Source organism: Lagopus leucura, unplaced genomic scaffold, assembly GCF_019238085.1.
Source record: "Lagopus leucura isolate 7727_CA_CO unplaced genomic scaffold, USGS_WTPT01 Super-Scaffold_100004, whole genome shotgun sequence".
NCBI classification, from domain to species: domain Eukaryota; kingdom Metazoa; phylum Chordata; class Aves; order Galliformes; family Phasianidae; genus Lagopus; species Lagopus leucura.
In genome coordinates, this window is record NW_024962264.1 from 1,455,904 (window position 1) to 1,475,161 (window position 19,258).

Genomic DNA, 19,258 nt, shown 5'->3' on the forward strand with positions numbered 1-19,258 from the left:
TGGATATGGGAAGGTGAGCACAGGGGATTAACAAAGGGAAATCAGTAGGGTAAACTACTCTGCATGAGATCTTAATCAAGAATTAACATAAGTATCTCAACATGGCACTTGCTTTGGACTGTAAATATACAGCTTATAGCAAGTACTGCAGAAGAGAATTCACAATATATCAACAGAAAAATGCCTAAGAAGACACTAGCTTGTACACTACATTCTTAATTTTTTATGTTGAGTTCACTGACAAATCAAGAATATGTCATGAACCATCACTCACAGATACCTGCCTTCATTTATGTAATTGCAAAGCACTAGCAGGCATAATCTCAGGATGCTTTGTGCCTAATAAATAATTACTTAAAAAAACCAACAAAGTAACCACGCTATAAAATACAGCAAGGCAGACTAGAGATAGATTTACCTTAATTATAGAATCTGACTTTATTTTTGTCTTTTACTTTGTTTTAACAATACTTTTATTCCTTGCTCTGTATGTGATCTGCCTGATTTACGTTTGCATAAAAAAGAAGCATTCGCTTAGATGTAAATCTGAAAAGCAGAAAGATGTAGATGCAAGACTGAAAAATCCTAACTGACATAGTAGGTCAGATTTTTCTTTTGGATGCACACAGCTTTCACTGAGGACAGCGTGCGTGTGGGTTTCGTTCTGCTCTGAGACATGTGCTACTCCAATTCCCAGTGGCAACATTTGCTTCTCATTGGGCATGGTTCTACTACTGTCCATCCTTGACTAAAACTCCTCCTGAATTTGGAAAAAAGTTCCTTCTATGTAATGTCTTGATTTACTCTTAATTTTTGTGGCCTGTTCTGTGCCTGTTTTCACACAAGCTGCCTTAGGCCTTATGTTGTACAGTCATCAATTTTCCTACTGAAATAGCCCCAAATCACTATTAGAGGTCCCAAGGCTGTATTCTGTGTTTGCAGTTTAAAGTCTGCTGTCTTCCTGGTCTGTTTTCTGCTTTTATGGTGTGGCATATTGCCATCACTATGCCATTTAACGAACTGGAGAATGCTTTTATAAGGTGTTATATTGCCATCAGCATGCTACTTAACCAATTGTATAACAAACAGGAGTTTATACTTCCAGGATTTGCTGATAGAAGTGATGCTGTGTTAGCAGCTGCAGTAAATCAGCGTAGTTGAACTATGGCTTCCTCTGTGCTGCTGCCTACTTTTCTTTATGCCTGTGTAACATGGCTACTGTCAGAGGGGATGCGGAAAGAATCCTGGGAGGAAAATCTGCTCCTTTCCTTTAAAAAAAAAAAAAAAAAAGTTTTTTTAATCTAAATCTGATATCTACCTATTATTAGTAAATTGCATTGAAATTACCACGTACTAAAGCTGCTTGAATGGTGATTCATGCCTACCTTTGTGATAGAAAAATCAAAGCATAAATTGTTTTTCTTCTGTGAGTCTGATACAGTGGTGTGAGTCTGATACAATGGTATTCTTTCCCCATGATTGTCTTTTGTTTAGACTTTTGTCTGGTCTAATTCTTACGTATTCTTCCCATCAGGATTACAGAGTGAACATCTTCCTAAGACAGAAGTGGAATGACCCCAGACTCAAACTGCCCAACGACTGGAGGGGTTCAGACACTCTGACAGTGGACCCAACAATGTTTAAATGTCTTTGGAAACCAGACTTGTTCTTTGCGAATGAAAAAAATGCTAACTTCCATGATGTCACTCAAGAAAATATCCTTCTGTTTATATTTCGGGATGGAGATGTCCTAGTCAGCATGAGGTATTTTATTGATAAATTCATACTCTTTCTGACTTCGGTCAGTTCATGACTTGATGGGAGATAGATGTACTGTTAGACTTAATAATGCAGTTTTTGATTAAAATTTAAACATATATGGCAATTTTAAAACAATGCTGTCAAAAATGAAATGTGTGAAAATAAATCCGGAGATGTTGCAAAGCACGTAGGTTGATAGCACAGGAAGTACTAAAATTTGACATGTTTGTATGTTAATATATCATGTTAAAGTAACATTAAGTAGGCTAGTACTAGTAACAGCATTAAAACTTATACAGTTATCTAGATTTTTAGAAGCATAATGAAGTGAAAGAAGGTTGTGCTGTCATTCACCAAGACCTGGACAGGCTGGAGGGTTGGGTGGAGTAGAACCTTATGGGGTTCAACAAGGGCAAATGCAGAGTGCTATACCTGGGGAGGAACAACCACATGCATCAGTGCAGGTTAGGGGCTGACCTGCTGGGAAGGAGCTCTGCACAGAAAAACCTGAGTGTTCTGGTGGACAGCAGGTTGGCCACAAGCCAAGCCAGTATTGTGCCCTGGTGGCCAAGAAGGCCAATCGGAGTGCACTAAAAAGAGCTTGGCCAGCAGGTCAAAAGAAGGCGATTCTTCAACATTAATGAGGCTGCATCAGTTCAGGGAAGTTCCCCAGTTCAAGAAAGACAGGGAACTTCTAGAAAGAGTCCAGCAGAGGGCCACAAAGATGATTAAGGATGTGGACCATCCCCATTATGTTTTAGCAGAGGAGTTGGACCAGTGGATCTCGAGCTCCCTTCCAGCTCCTGTGATATTTGGAGTAATTCCTTCAGCAAAGTAACATAATTCTCACCACCTGAATTTCTATGTTAACTAGTGCAAACAAGGATTATCTCCTACTGATTTAAAAAAAGGCTGAAATTTAAAAAGTGAATGTAAATGTTTTGTAAAAGTACTAGGACGTGATCCCAGTTAAGATCTATGCTTTACTCAATGTAGATTTTTCAGAGGACCTCCTTAAATATTTAATTTCATTGCGATGAATGCATACTTCTTTGTGTTTTTGCTTTGTTTATGATAATGATAGTATTCTATGCCATAAAAGCAACGATTCGTTGTAAACAGCCAAATTTTTTAATTAAAAGGAATATAATGAAGATTTACAGCCTATAGATGCAATGATTTGCAGAGATTAGGTTCACTTTCTAACAGTTTTTTTTTTTTTTTTTTTTTTTTTTGCATAAACTGAAACATACCACCAAAATGCAGGAAAAAGTTATTTCCCAAAAGCACTGTAACTTTACCATTAAGAGGGGACAACTTTTGAAATTATGAATACATGAGGTTTTTATTTGCAGAGTGGAAGTGGTTAGAAAGAAGAAAGAGGATAGGAGAGTCTGTGTTTGTTTTTTTTTGCTCATTCTAGATCAGGATGAGAAAATTAAATCTCAAGACTTTTGCAGATGGAGGTCAGAAAAGGAATCATAGAATCAAATGAATTGGACAGTGTAAGCATTTCATTTGGCTCATTCTGAAGGTCCTGTTCTGATTACAGCTGTTTATCTAGCAGTTTTTGAAGTCTGTAGAAATTAATATTTCAAAATAGAAAATCACTTTCAGCTACAGAAGCAATTTTGATTTTAAATATGAAAATTTAACAGTTGGAACTTCTTTGAGGTTTTTCCACGTTGTAGCCATTTAGAACAGCTAGGCAAATAGGAACTTTTGGTGGTTGATGTTGATAGTTGAGGTGACGTCTCAGGGATCTTGAATGGCAGATAAAGAGCTGATGGACATTGATTATTCACTTTCTTTTCCAGTAGAATAATCGTAAGGCCAGGGCAGATGAAAGGAGACCATTAGTGTGTGTGAAGGATAGTGTTCTCCTTGTTGCAGGATGCTTTGTATAAATAAAGTTTACATAGTAAATTCAAGAAAGCAACAGGAAGCTTCTTGAAGGAAAAAAATTCTGTCAAGCTGTCTTAAATAAAGGAAGCATCACTCACTTCTGGTTTAGGAAGGCACAACTTAAAGGAGGCTGCTGGAAATGTGGGAGAATGTCATTTCCTCATTGCTGTGGTCTAATATTCTTCTTCAGAAGTCTCCCACTGTCCACTGCTGGAGACAGATTTCTTTTCAGTGTGGACCTTTGGTTGAGTTGTTCTTAAAAATTATGTCTTTTGCCATGTACTAGTAATCCTCTAATTTGTGAAATTCTGTATGTTTAACACTGCATTATTAAACTACTAGAGGTACTTAAGTTTCTGATCAGATTCCCAAATTTTGAAGTGCTATTTACTATAATTTCTGTTATTTTTCTTCTACTGTTTTGGAAACTGAAAGTCGAATACCTAGGATTTTCCTTTTTCTTAGTGCAGTCTACTCCTTACATGACAGCTCACCCTATCTTTAAATTCTATTTCTGTATTTTTAGATTGTCTATTACTCTGTCATGCCCTTTGGACTTGACCTTATTTCCTATGGATACACAGCGCTGCAAGATGCAATTGGAAAGCTGTATGTAAATTCATCTTTGCCTAAAAACACATTTTGTGATGAATCTTGAAATGAATATTCACTGATTCCCACCAACGTAAATTTCCCCATGAAAAACGTTTCTTATGGTTGTGTCACCATGCACCCTGATTCAAGCTTCTGCTGTTAAGCACAGTGACAACTGCTTAGTATTACAAAAACAATTGCTATAAGCTTAGTAAAACAGGAATACGTATCATTTGGAAAAAAAGAATCCACAGTTTCCCCCGGTGGTTTTAACTTCCATAACCTGTGCTTTTTTGTGCATGGTCAGGGTCCATTTTATCCCCTTGCGTTGATGACGCACCGTGTCATTTGTAACTCCTGAAGTACTGGAAGAAAAGAAAATTACTTGATGCCAATATTTGAGAGCTTTTAGTATGCAACCTTTTCAAAATGTTTTCATGATTTGTTGTGGATGTGGGCAGGCATATCTCCCCTACTAGTCCTTTTTTGGTAACCTGGTTATTTGATCTCACAAAGGGGCAGACAGGTCTCATCTGTGAAGGCTTTCATGCCATGCTGGAAGTTGCAGCCGAAGTGCTTCTGAAACCCATCTTCTTCCCTGCTCTCCAAGTACAAGGGCATCTATTCCAAAAGTCCTGTAGTTCCATCCTTGTTGATCCTACTTTCCTGGCCTTTTGTTTCAACTAAGGATGAGTGTGATGCAGGGAAGGAAGGGTGCTTCCTCCAACCTGTTCCTGCTACAATACAGAAGCTTTATTCTGTTGTTACTGCCCCAGATCTGCTGAGGAAGCTGAGATTAAGGAAGGAAAGACAGAAGCAAGGAAACAGCAAGATTAAACAAAGCTGAACAGGAGAGCCTGGTGATGGCCAGGTAGTGATAATGATCAGAGCTATACAATTTAGTTTTTGATTGACAGCATTTACCCTTACAATTCTAATAAGACCATAGTGTTAGAGTTTTAGTGTATGCCCACTGTGCATATATTAGCTGAATTAAACTTGTATGGTAAACCCAAACAAATTGGTGGTTAATGTGAAAGTAATGGAAGTTGGCTCAAACTTTCGCAGTCTGGGTTTCTCTACAAGTATGAAAAAGTACAATTTTTCAAGGGAGAACTACTCATAAAAAGTTGCCAGTAACTTAATCTGATCAACCTTACTGTCTCTCTCCATGCTAAGTTGATGTATGTAGATTAGGGTGCAGAAATGCATTTTCTGCTCCTCTGGAAAGATAGTGTGAACTGAACTTTCTTCTACCTTTTTATTCCTTTGACTCCTACGGCTCCCAGTCTGTCTCCTCCAGTTCCAACAGTGAGCTTGCTTTCTCTGTTATCCATTGGTGGCTTTATTTCAATATGTTCAGTTCAAATTTTTGTCTTTCTGGTTGTTAGATTTCCAAGATGAAGCAACCAGTTTTTATTAAACAGTTCCTTGTGTGTATGGTTATGATCACTAGTTCAGCACATTCCCAATGGACAAGATTTTCAGTGCCCATTAATTATATTATAAAAGATCTCGGCGGCTTTGTGATTTGATAAATGTTGTAAAGAGGTGAAACTGATTTTATGAATTGATCTTTAATACAACTCATTTTTTGATATTATCTTTTAGCTCGGAGCTTTGAGGTGTGATTTTTATTAGGTTGTTGTTGACCTTAAAGAAGTTGGCTAATGAACGATTTAACTTTTTGAATGGCATCTATTTTTCAACAATAAAAACAGTTTATTTAAATCCTCCAAAACAAAAATGGTTCTTTAAACATTTCTGAGGCTTAGAATTACAAAACGTTTCCTACCAGCTCAATCCCCAGCTTTTTTCCCATATAAAGCACATTATCTTTGAGCAACCTGGTCTAGAGGGAGGTGTCACTGTCTATGGCAGGGGGTTGGAACTGGATGATCTGAAAGGTCCCTTCCAACCCAAACCATTCTGTGATTCTCTGATCTCTGTGTGAAGTTAATTCTTAATAAACAGAAAGTAACAGAAAAACGGCATGTAAAATCATGACTATAAGTGTGTATTTATTTAATACTGTGTTATGCTTGTGTTATGCTAGTGCTGTTGTATAAATCATGTTTTAGATGTATGCTGGGGTCTCTCCATATTCAGGAGATTATGATGGTGCTGAGGCACTGACTTGATTTCAATAGGACTACATATCTACTTGAATTTCTTGTCATGTATTTCCTAAAGCACAGTGATTTCATAAATCAGGGCTTTTAATCTGAACAACTAAGTAGAAAGGTTGTTTTACACAAAAGCCAAGTAATTAGGTAATCAGGAAATTAGTAGGTGCAGCGTTAATTTCTGTTGCAGTTACTTGGACTTTGAGTGTAGCTAAAATTCAGTATGTTTTTCATGCTTTAGTGAAGTGGAGTATGAATGATTATGCAAACTTTAAAGCTGTGGAATCTAGAGCGCTGCTTTATTTGTTTGGATAGTGATTTCTGTAACAAACACCTCTTAATTGTTGTAATATTGCCAATAATATAATATCCAACCTGGTAAATCTTAATATAGAACTACATAAAAATTCAGTTGTGGATTATCTCATTTTTTTTCCTAATTCTTTGAAATACAAAAAAAGGAAATACAAAAAAAAAAAAAGTACATACACGGTAGATTTTATTGCTGAATTTACTTTGCTTAAAATGGGACATTAAATAATAACAATAATTTTCTTCTTGTAGTTGGTTACACAACTGATGACTTACGCTTTATCTGGCAATCTGGAGATCCTGTACAGTTAGAGAAAATTGCTCTGCCTCAGTTTGATATTAAAAAGGAGGATATTGAATATGGTAACTGTACCAAGTACTACAAAGGCACAGGTAGGTGATAGAAGTGCTTTTCATGGTAAAAACTGTAAGCTTCCTTCTGTTATTGTTTATGGATAATGATTTATATTCCAGTACACATCTTACATTTTTATTGGAGGAAGTGGGTTAATTTTAGCTAACCTGTAGTACATACCATTGTAAGAATCACATATAATTACTGCAAACTAATTCAAATACATAAAGTCTAGATTGAAAATTAAATGGAATTGAATGTTTTTTTCTTGATTTGGCTTACATGTCTCCTGATCTCGCCATTGCCATTTTGTTTCTATAGTCTGGGTAATTTTCTATTCTTGTAAGCACTTTTCTAATGGGCAGTTCATTTAGAATTGTGCTACCTGCAGCAAAGTAGGGTAATTTGGGTTTTCTCGTTAAACGTTTGTTCCAAAAATTGATAGTATTAGAGTGTAACTTTAAATGTTTCTTCCTGCAGGTTCTTCTTTCCTGTAAGTTTTCTTGAAATGTGTCACTGTAGAAAGCTGTTTGCAGTCCTCAGCTCTGTATGATTCAGTCCTGAGATTGTATTTGAGCGTGGACAAAAAATTTCTCCAGAGCTTTCTGGCTTCTAATGATTTATCATTTCTACTTTGATTAATTAATTTCTGCCTATAATTTTATCCAAACTACTCACATTCCGTGGCAACCCCAAGACTTTTCGTAACAACTGAAATCAGCAGTGTGTGTTTTAGTCAGTGCTATTGCATCATATGCACAAATCTCCCTTTAAAATGAAGATGGCTGTGGCACTGAAGCTTTTCTGCAAAGATCCTTTTCTAGTTTCTTGCTGACCATTCAGCTGCAGTTGAGAGTCTGTTACTTGCAGTTGTTTCTGAGCTAGATCCCAAGTGTGAAGAGATCTCAGGTAACCTTTATGTAGCTTGGAGTTAAGGAATTTAGTTTGAAAGAGATAATTAAAATTGAATGTATCTGCAAAATGAATGAGTTCTTAGCTTACTAAGTACATAATTCCATATCTCAGATTATTTACATTTGAAAGTAGTGTGAAATTACATCTCCTCAGAACAATGCTGTATTGATGAAAGCACAACCAGCATTGGTATTTAAATCCAAATTTGGAAATGATAAGAGGTTTCTTAGCAGTGAGAAAATTATTTTATTCTTAAATAAGTAATGAGTTTACTGAAAAATTAGGCTATGAAGTCGTGGAAAATTAAATAGATTGATTGATTTTGCAGTTCCCAAGTAAAATTCATAAACATGGGAAAATTGGATGTAACACAAAGAGACTTCCATTTCATTCAAGGGCAGAAAGGAACACTTACTCCAAATTGCTATCTTGTAATTGTGTTGTCAAAGTTAGCATAATGATGTTATGTTTTGTCATAAACCTAAGGTTAAACATCTAAAAAATTGATATTTGTGCATCTTAGTTATTTTTAGGATTTCTGGAATCTTAAAGATAAATTTAAGAATTAATCATTACATGCTTTACAATGAAACAGATGTACAGAGGGTGGTGGTCAATGGCTCTGTGTCCAGGTGGAGGCCGGTAACAAGTGGTGTCCCCCAAGGGTCTGTCTTGGGACCGGTGCTCTTTAACATCTTTATTAATGACATCGATGAGGGAATTGAGTGCACCCTCAGCAAGTTTGCTGACGACACCAAGCTGAGTGGTGCGGTTGATACGGTGGAAGGAAGGGATGCCATTCAGAGGGACCTCGACAGGCTGGAGGGCTGGGCTCGGGTGAACCTGATGAGGTTCAACACGGCAAAGTGCAAGGTTTTGCATTTGGGCCGGAAGAACCCCAGGCACCTGTACAGGCTGGGAGGAGCGGTCCTTGAGAGCAGCTCGGCAGAGAAGGACCTGGGGGTCCTGATGGACGAGAGACTGAACATGAGCCAGCAGTGCGCTCTGGCAGCTCGAAAGGCAAATGGGATCCTGGGCTCCATCAGGAGAGGGGTGGCCAGCAGGGACAGGGAGGTGATTGTCCCTCTCTACTTGGCTCTTGTGAGGCCCCATCTGGAATACTGTGTCCAGGTGTGGAGCCCTCAGTACAAGAAAGACATTGAGATTTTGGAAAGGGTCCAGAGGAGGGCGACTAAGATGATCAGGGGGCTGGAGCACCTCCCCTATGAGGACAGGCTGAGGGAGTTGGGCTTGTTCAGCCTGGAGAAGAGAAGGCTGCGGGGTGACCTCATTGCAGCCTATCAATACCTGAAGGGAACCTACACCCAGGAGGGGAGTAAACTCTTCAAAAGGGCTGACAACAGCAGGACTAGGGGAAATGGTTTTAAGTTGAAGGAGGGAAGATTTAGGTTGGATGTTAGGGGGAAGTTCTTTACTAGGAGAGTGGTTAGGCCCTGGAACGGGCTGCCCAGGGAGGTTGTGGATGCCCCGTCCTTGGACGTGTTCAAGGCCAGGTTGGACGGGGTCCTGGGCAACCTGATCTGAATGTGTATGTTTGATGGCCCTGCTAGGCAGGGGGGTTGGAACTACATGATCCTTGGGGTCCCTTCCAACCCGGGTGATTCTGTGATTCTGTGAAACTGGAAAGAAAGCCAGCGTTGCTCTTTGAAGTTCCAACACCTTGTGACCACAGGTTAAAATGGCACTTTGCAAAGTGCTCAGCAAGATGGTCACATTATTGTGGGCACATGATTTGACCGTGAATGAAAAGATCATTAGAAGAACCATCAGACTGAGTGGAATTGCAACATTAAATTTAAGAAAGTTCTCGTAATTCTTTTATTGCTAATCCTTTCTGTTTAAAAATGAAAATCATCCATGTTAAGTCTATAATAAAGACTGGAGTTAATGCATTGTTAATGTGGATTGAATAGGTAAGTATGATGAAGTATTTTAAAGGCTGCTTTCAGGAATCAGGAGCTGTTTGATTTACCTTTAATTCTTATATTGAAAGAATTTCACAGTGCAGATATTCACATAATTAAAATTCTATTAAGGATTTTATAAGAAAAACAAAAGGCAATGTTGCAAGTACAAGCAAGTTTTCTAAGGTATGGCCTATGCAGGAGATCGTTGCCAATGGCAGAGAACTTATTCTTTTGGCCATTTACATCAGCTGATGTTTTATCATGCCTGTCTAAGTAGAGAGTCAATAAATTTGGAACGTCTATAACAATAATCTGAGTATTTAAGTTGCAAATAGCCTATTTCTCATTTACCAAAATGTATGACAGATCCAACAAGTTCTTCAGCAACTGAACAGTGAGAGCAGCAGATAATCTGTGTGATGGAAATGCCGCACAGAACGCATTTCTGGCAGAAAGCAAATAAGAAATGATGTTTACAGTCTCCCTTGTTTGAATGTAAAATCTAAAATTCCTAGAAATTAGTCAGAAGTTATACAACTAGAAAATACTGGCAAAGATAGAAGGCTGCAAAATACCATTTAAGGTCTTCTACACAGCAAAGGAGTATTCTCGCTTTTTGTTGTTGTTGTTTTCATTACTATAGGCTCACCAATATTTTGAAATGACTTGCTATTCTAGGATAGTTGTTTTAAAAAATACACAAGATAAGTAGATAATTTTTTCAAAGATTCTACGTTTGAAATTAGATGTACACCAATTCTTTTTTTACAGATGGACATTGGCTTGAGTTTTGATATTGTTCTAATGTAATTTAGGAATGCCTTCTCTTCATTACAGAATAGTTTCTGATGTATTCTTCTGTTATCTCCACCAAAATCCTAGTATCTGCTGCTTTACTTTTTGTTGAATTAATCTTGTTGAACGTTTTCTGAAGTGTTTGTATGTTTTAAAAGCTTTGCTGCAAAAAATTCAGCATGTTTCAATTTTAGGAGTTATCTATATCAGCTTTCAGTATTGGGGCATCTCTGCTTTGGGTCACTTTCAGATCACCTCTTTCCATTCTAACCTTTCTAAATAAATATGTTTTTATTCCGTCTTATTTGCAAATTAATGCTAAGTAGAATTTTCATATGAGTTTAAGCTCATACTAGCTTAAGCTGCTATGACTGCCAGATCCCATTGGTTGTAACTGGCCTGCATGTTGAAGCCTGATTCAAGATAAGGCTTGTGTCAGCTGCTGGTTGTTGACACTTTGTGAAAAGGGCAGAGGGTGCTCATAGATCACAAAGAGAACCACAGGTTACATCGATTTGTGTTTTGAACATATTTCAAATTAAATTATTTGCCTTCTGAAAGAAATTCGAACCGATGAACCTGTGTTCTTAAGCAGAAAAACGAGTAGAAGATAGTAATCTCAAGAGGTTGACCTGCAAAGCACATTAAACTTTAATATGCATTTATTTCTTTAAAGGTTATTACACTTGTGTAGAAGTAATCTTCACTTTACGAAGACAAGTTGGATTTTACATGATGGGTGTTTATGCTCCTACACTGCTAATTGTTGTTCTGTCCTGGCTATCATTTTGGATCAATCCTGATGCAAGTGCTGCAAGAGTCCCACTGGGTAACCTGCCTTCACATATGCTGTTACAGACCACTTAACACCATCAAGCCATTCTCAGTTGCTTTGACAACATGATGCCAGACACTGAAAGCAACTTCACTTTCATTATCCACTCATCTTTTTCACTGAAACCTCCTCATTCCTACTTGTGTAAAATCCACCCCCATATTGAAGCTTTGCTTGTTATGGTTCCTGTGCTAATGCAATGAGGACGCTCTCTCTGCTCCTCTGTACCAGGACAAATCTGGTCTTACCAGATCTTATTTGTGGTTGTTGTTGCAGGCACTGGGGCAGCATGTAGTGTGTAGGAACTTGAGCATTTGAAGAACTCTTGAAATAAGAAAGTAGGATGATGACTAAGAATCTAAATAGCTATCTCTTGTAGCAGGTTTTCTGAAGATTAATAGAAACTGAATGATGTTTGGAAAAGAATTAGCATCCTTGATTTCATTAGAGACTCAGTTCATGAACTATTTCAGCCTCTTGTGCTGCTCAGCACAGCACAATAGGCAGGCTGTTCGTTTGTTATGGGACTGTAGGACATGGAGTTAATCAAAACAATAGTATCTTATCTTCACTGTTTAATAGGGCGTGGGACTCCAGCTCTGGGGTGGGCCAGCCTGCAGATCACCAGAGCTCGGTGAAATGTGGAGCCAGGCTCTTGAATCTTGACATTGCTATGTGTAGTCCTATCCCCATGCCTTCCACAACCTCTCCTTCCTCATGCCCTGAACTCCTTGTCCTCACCTTTCCCTGACACTCCCACCTCCCCACTCCCTATTTTCCAAGTCTTCTCCACGTTCCCAGGAGATGTAGTTCAGCTGTTTTCCCATCCCACAAGGATGCAGTTTAAACATCTCTCCAGGCCCTGGCCTTTCTGAGAAGCCTCTCACCCGCACATTAACGTGCACATCTCATCTGGATATAAGTCCTGTGCAGCCTCACATGCATGAACACATGCTGAAAGCACTCGAGATCCTTAGAGGCAAGGTCTGCCTTGTCACCATCCCAGACTGATCAGTAGAGTCTGAAACTCCACGGAACAGGAAGGATTCCTGCCAGGTTTGTTAAGTTGAAATGTCCCTGCAGTTGCCTTAGTCTGAGCTGTGCTGCTCCACTTTCAGGACATCTACCATGTCTCTTCCTTCTCCATTGATGTGATTGCCAAAATAAACAAAGAGCTTGCACCAAGACTAAAATGCTGCTTTAGGGTTTTCTGCTGCAATTGGCTTCCTTTCTCCAATTAAACGTAATGAAAACATATTTCATTACATTTATTGTATGTATCTCTTTTACAGGGTACTGTTTCAGAATACGAAACAACTTCATTTTTCTTGATCTTTAAAAATACTGATAGTTTTTGAGGAGTAGTCACAATTCATATTAGTTTGATAGCGAGTAACAAATATACCAGAAAAACTACCTAAGGATGATTTCCATAGCATGAAACATAAGATGTTACATGAATGAAAAAAATCAGTCTGGAGAAATTATACCATGCCTTAAATTGAAAAGATAGAAATGAGAACTGGAGTTAGTTTTCATATAATGAGATCCAATATGATCAAAACCTTATCATTATAAAAGCATTTCTACTTTTATAATCCTGTGTTTCGAATAGCTGGCCAGTCAGGTTTATCAATTATATGTGAGATTTGTAAGAAGCATAGGGATGATTTATACAGCATGGATGTGTTTGTGACTAAACGCGCGTTCTTATTTATTTGTCTGTTTATCTGTTTTTGTGTTTTAAGTGTTTGCTTGTTCCTTTTATATATTGCCATGATATAATGCATTTTCAAAGATATTTACCATCGGCCTGGCTATGTAACTTTTCCTCAATCCCCAGAGAAGCAACAGACACTAAATCTGACCATCCTTTAGTCATGAGTCAGTATTTAATAATGCAAGTTGATAACACCATGGTTGCATTAAGATTTATGTTTCTCCAGTTTGCACGAGGGCAGCAAGCTGGCTCTTCTTTCTGCATCCTCAAAGAAAGTTGATCTTGAAATCTAACAAGATAAACATTTCTGTGTCAAGTGAATGTCTGCTCACAAGAAAGTGTTACCAGTTGTCATTACAATTGTAATGGTTTGTAAGATACCTCATTAGGTGAGAAGCTACTTCAGATTTGCGTATGAGTATCTTAATACAGTTGTCCTTACAGTTAAGTATAGTGGACCACTGTTGGCCATGCCTAGGAATCTCAGTAGTTTCTAGCTGATCTAGGAATGCAAGAACTACAAAGCTATTAGGTCACACAGTGGTAGGGAGCTCCACAAAGGACACGTATCTGGAGAGCTCTGGCTAAGTGATTTAAAGATGGAGTCATCAGGTGCTTCTTTCTAAATAAATGCTTGTGTTTCAGCTTTTAATGAGGCCTATGGAGGATTCTCCAGTTCTTTACAGGTGGAAAGTGTGCCAGCATCTGTTCAAAAAATTCCTGTCTTCAGTGCCGTGTGACCCCCAAAGGGAGTACAGCCTTCCCTGAGGCTGTAGGCATCTGAGGGACGTGATTTAGCGGAGGGTTGTTAGAGTTGGGGTGCTAGAGTGTTGGAGTTGGGGTTAGAGTTGGGGTGCTGACCTTGATGATCTTTAAGGTTTTTTCCAACCTGAGCAATTCTATGATTCTATGACTTCAGACTTCCAACCAGCCACAGTAGCCTGGAGTAATGGAGCGTCAGTCCAGGGTGTGAGAGTCACACAGCACACACTGCCTCCTGTGAAAGGGTGCTTGGGATACCGTGGAGGAACTAAAAGCTTGGGGAAGTGATGGGGGACATATCCTCCATATGTAACAGCCAAACATGCCCTCCATCCTGCCTGCACTCAGCTCTTAGTTCAACTCACTGCATTTTATGAAACCGCAGCAAATGCAGGGTTTCAAAGGAAAGACATTGAGATATATTTGAACAGTGTAGTATGAAGATTGGCAAGATTATGTCTTCTAGTTTACAAAGTTTAATGGGAGAAGTGGATGTATTGCAGATAACAAATTATGAGGAAAGTAGGATGGAATATTATGTTTTTCAATAACGTTTGTGAGATGGAGCCAGACATTTTTAAAGCAGTAATATAAAACAGAAAATGCTGTTTTATACAGCATAAAATTAACCTTTGTAACTCATTGCCAGCAGATAGTGCTGAGGCTAGTTAAGTTTGATAGATTTGGAAAAGGGAGATTTATTTATCTGGCAGTATGTTCTGAAGTGCTTTAGTGATATTATGCACATGTAACCTTTGGTAGTATTTTTAAGATAGGAGCTCTACGCAATCATGCTTTAGGCAGTGAGCTACTAACCTTCCTGATAGGGATAAAGAAGAAATTTCTGTGAGTGGATTAATTAGTTATTAGGTTCTTACGTCACTGAAATACGAATAGCATGTTGGCAGTGGGTCAAATCTTGTACTGCAGCTCCTGTAAAGTTAAACTCTTTGGTTATATTTGAGATGACTGAAGGCTGGATGTAAGTGACCTATTAAATGAAAGAAAGAGGATGTAGTTCCTGCCTCCGTGCAAAGCTGGCAGGTGGACACACTGTGCGATCAAGAGGGATCATGCTCTAGGGAAAAAAAATGCAGGCTTGTTTCTTAGAAAGGCCAGCATTCCCAAATTTGTATCGGAGATCTAAGGCCCTTCCCCTTTTTGTCCCTATGAAGAAAATGGAGATTTCCTCCCTGACGTACCACTCTCATTTTAATATTATTTTTTACCAGGTTATCTTGCAGCTTATTTATTCATTCTCCTCAGCTATGTTGGAGCTTTGCTATTTGCACCGTATTCAATAGCTACTGTCAGAAATGCAACTTACAGCTCTGGTACAGTGTCTCTGAGGCAAGGCCAGCTCTGATCTGCTTGGTAGAATATTTCTGTTTTATTTCAGTGTTGTCTTGAAAACATAAAAGATTTTCTTTAGTTTCTCTTGCTCAGAGAATGAAGGTTTCATCCTTCCAACAAATGGAAATTAGCAGCAGAAAGCTGCAGATAGGAAGAAGTGTCCTTTATGTGTTAAAAGACATCACCCTTTATATTTGCACTTTTTATGATGTTTCGCAGTGATCAATAATTAGTGTTCAGCCTGCCAAGACCAGCTGGTGTTGGTCATTGAAAATAAATAAGTAAATAAATAAAAAGTGAACTATACTTTTCTTGCTTCTTGTCCTTATGGATTTTTTACTTGATAGAGTAGTTCAGAAATAAGCCAGAGTAGAGACTAAGGTTTATTTGTTCGGTATTTGCCTTGTTCATTTTGACTCAACAGAAAACATCTGACCGTTCTTTGTTAATCACAATGGACAAAAAAAAACTAGCTTGACAATTATTTATTGATATCACACATTTTTAAATAAAACACCATAAAATTTTGTGTTTAAAATCATATAATTATTTACTTATACTTTCTCTTCAGTGTCTTAGCAGCTAATAAGTTGCCTGCTTGAGATCCATATCAAAGTAAGTTATCGATCGTATTGAATTCCAACTGGGACAGTAACGATAGAATGTTTGGTATTTATGATCAGCTAGAATTTCAGATTTTAGTAGGCCAGTATAAATGTTTTCAGCTTTATTAGTGTTCTTACATTTTCACTTACTTTAAATGGATCTAAAGAAAAGGTCTACAAAATAATTTTTCTAATGGTTTGTATAGCACATGTGACCCTTATGAGAAGCATCATTAAAGCTAACTGAGTATCTGCTCTTGAGCATCCCTTTCTATAGATGTCAGTTCATGAAGCTGCCCACTCATAACTGAAAATGATTTTTATCATTAGCATTCAGAAAAAAATTCTGATCTGGATGGAAATAAGTTTCTTCTGTGTGACAACCACTTTTAAACATCTGTGTTGTTTTTTTTTCCAAATGGAGCTACTATTCCCATGCACCAGGTGCCTGCGGGGAATCTGAGATCACACTTGTATTTTATTTCTTGTGATGTGAGTCCTGTGTTAATGGTGATGTTTGGAAGCTTTGTAAGGAGCAGTGCTTATTGAAACGTAGCTTTATGATGTGTGACCTTTCAGTAGCCTTTGTGGATGTACTTAAGGGCTTCTTCAAAAGCCCTTTAACTAGAAAGCTTCCTCTTTATACTGATAACTCAAGCAGGGGTGTTCATAGACCTTTGGTCAACTCAGTGTTTTCATCTTCACAGTAAGTTGTGAGCACAGACTTTTTAGGGTGCACTTTAAAAATAGTGCCCTGTCAGGTTTAAATGTTACGCTTGGGGATGGATCATTCAGAAAACTTCTGCTGTAGCACAGTGCTGGGACAGCAGTGATTCTTCAAATCTAATTTAAAGGACTTGGAGTTTTTTTGATTTAGATGCCATGTATTTCTCTTCTATCTTCCTAGAATTAGATGAATACTGTCAGTTAAGTCTCTGGAAAACCCATTTCTGATTGTATGATAAGTGTTGTGGCAGGAAAACCACAGCAGCTAGTTTAGCTTCATTCATTTCTCTGTTTGTAAAACAAAGATGCTCATTATTAATAATTTGTCACTGACAGTATCCTGCATAAGTGTTGAATTTTACTTGTTCATTAACTGCAGGCATGTACACACGTGCAAAATATACCTACCACTTTGTCAAGTCCCATTTGCTGTTACAACTCATCATTCAGCGTTGTCTGTTTCAGAAGAGGAGCACAGCAGGTGTTGATAAGGCTAAGTTTGTGTTAATTAATATTGTATTTTTCGTTCTGTAGGTATTTTCTCAGTGCTCAGCTTGGCATCTGAATGTACTACTCTTGCTGCTGAACTTCCCAAAGTGTCTTATGTGAAGGCCTTAGACGTGTGGCTGATTGTTTGCCTCCTCTTTGGGTTTGCATCATTGGTGGAGTATGCAGTGGTTCAGGTAATGCTAAACAACCCAAAGAGAATTGAAGCTGAAAAAGCCAAGATTGCCAAGGCAGAACAAGCTGAAGGAAAGGGTGGAAACACTGCCAAGAAGAACACTGTGAATGGCACAGGGACTCCTGTCCACATCAGCACTTTACAGGTAAGAGCTGCCAAGCTGTGTATGCAAAATCAGCATTATCCTATATTAATGTAGTTCCAGAAAGACACTGTTATAATAGTTTTGAACAATACATAAACTTACAGGTGGCCGAGGTGCTAAGAACATGCTGGTAATTAATGGCTGGCCATCTAAGCAAATGGTCCCTAACGATTTGGTGTCAGATGTGCTAAATGAAATGTTTATTTCTTTGTAATACCTTAGTACCGTACTTGTTGCTCAGCTTTAGATAAATAAAGAAGCAAGCAGATTTACAGTTGCTCTTTTTCTTTTAATAATAAATAGCAGCTGTCAAACTGTAACTATTGATAGGACAAGACTTTCAGTCAGTATTTGTTGAGAGCATACTCAAATATCAGCATCTCATTGCTTTTCTTGGAGCAGCCACAGCTGCACTGCATTGCATGTAAAGAATCTCTACAGCCAGGGATTCAGAAGTCTTGGCATTTGTAAATAAAAGACAGGTCTGTTTGTCTGTCAAACATTTCCTGCATTTCTTCTGTTGCTAGATGGAGTATGGCTAAATTGATCAGAGCTCATTCTATGAATAAAGATTAGTTCAGCATCTTAGCTTAGGCCAAAGTTTTGCGTATAACCTGAGAGTTATCAGACATCCCAGGCCATCTACCCTCAGTTCTGTGGAAGAAAATACATGATGCTACAGTATGTGGAATATGAATGTGTCTTACAGTTTTCAGTAGCTCTACAATTTAGATGTATAGAATAAAGGTATTTGGCCAGGATAGCAGAAACCCAGCCCTAGTGTAAAGCTGGCATTGCCTCCTTACTAATTACCCCCAGGTCAGAGAAGCTGCTGATGGCACAGAGCAGTGCACTTGACTACCATGATTCTCATCTGATAGAGCCTCCTAAGGACTGTTTTGGCAGACAACCAGATTGAGCAGCAAGCGGCATGGGAGCTTGTCCTATCCAGGAGTATAAAATGATGACTTTTGTCATCTATGCTATCATGTCATATTTTAATCTTTTTCTCCAAGAAGGTAGGTTTGAGTGCGCAGTTTATTTCTAAGCTTTGAGGAACACTAGTTATGATAAATGACTCAGAATCACATACAAAACATTTGTCTACAACTGAAGCACTTCCCCCAAAGCAGTGCGTTTTATTTTGGTAAGGTAAAGATATGACAGATTTCTCACAGCTTAGTGTTTGGATCACTGAGTCTATTTTTGGACGTTATAAATAAGCAGAATTACTTTTAGATTTTGAGCATCTCTAGGATGCTCGAGCATCTAGGATACTTAGCATCTTTCAAACAAATTATACATTTAAATAGATAAACGTGACTTTAAGCCCACACGTGCATCTGTAGATGCACCTTATCCTATATATTTGAGCACTATAAATATACTCAGCTGAAAGCTCCCTGTCTGACCTAGCTACTGCTTAGGAATACTTTGGCAGTTTTTACCACTGGAAGGCTGCACTACTCTTCTAAATCAAAATAGTTCTAAATCTTTCAGTAGCTCTGACTCTTAATCCAAATCTAGGTCTGCCCCACAGCATTTGGCTGGCTCACATACAGAGTTAGCAACGATCGAGTAAAGAATGCATTTGTCATATGGCAAATATGCAAGGGAGGGAATATTAAAGAAACAGATAATGGAAAAAACTGTATATTGAAAGGCAGAATATGAAAGCCAGAGTGCTGTCCCAGAACGTCAGGAGCTGTTTCTCATCAGGCTTGTGTTTGAGGAGAGAA

At 38.3% G+C, this 19,258-nt stretch overlaps 1 protein-coding gene across 3 annotated transcripts in view; it reads left to right on the plus strand.

Moving 5' to 3' along the window:
- The window catches only part of GLRB (glycine receptor beta), a 45,623-nt gene that overhangs the window by 18,706 nt on the left and 7,659 nt on the right, over positions 1 to 19,258 (plus strand). For 2 of the 3 annotated variants that reach the window (XM_042870801.1, XM_042870800.1), the window contains exons 5-8: positions 1,535 to 1,764; positions 4,193 to 4,275; positions 6,951 to 7,091; positions 17,227 to 17,519. In XM_042870801.1, coding sequence (XP_042726735.1) covers positions 1,535 to 1,764; positions 4,193 to 4,275; positions 6,951 to 7,091; positions 17,227 to 17,519 — 747 coding nt within the window. Of the gene's footprint in view, positions 1 to 1,534; positions 1,765 to 4,192; positions 4,276 to 6,950; positions 7,092 to 11,367; positions 11,521 to 17,226; positions 17,520 to 19,258 lie in introns of all 3 variants that reach the window. The other variant, XM_042870802.1, reaches the window with a different exon arrangement.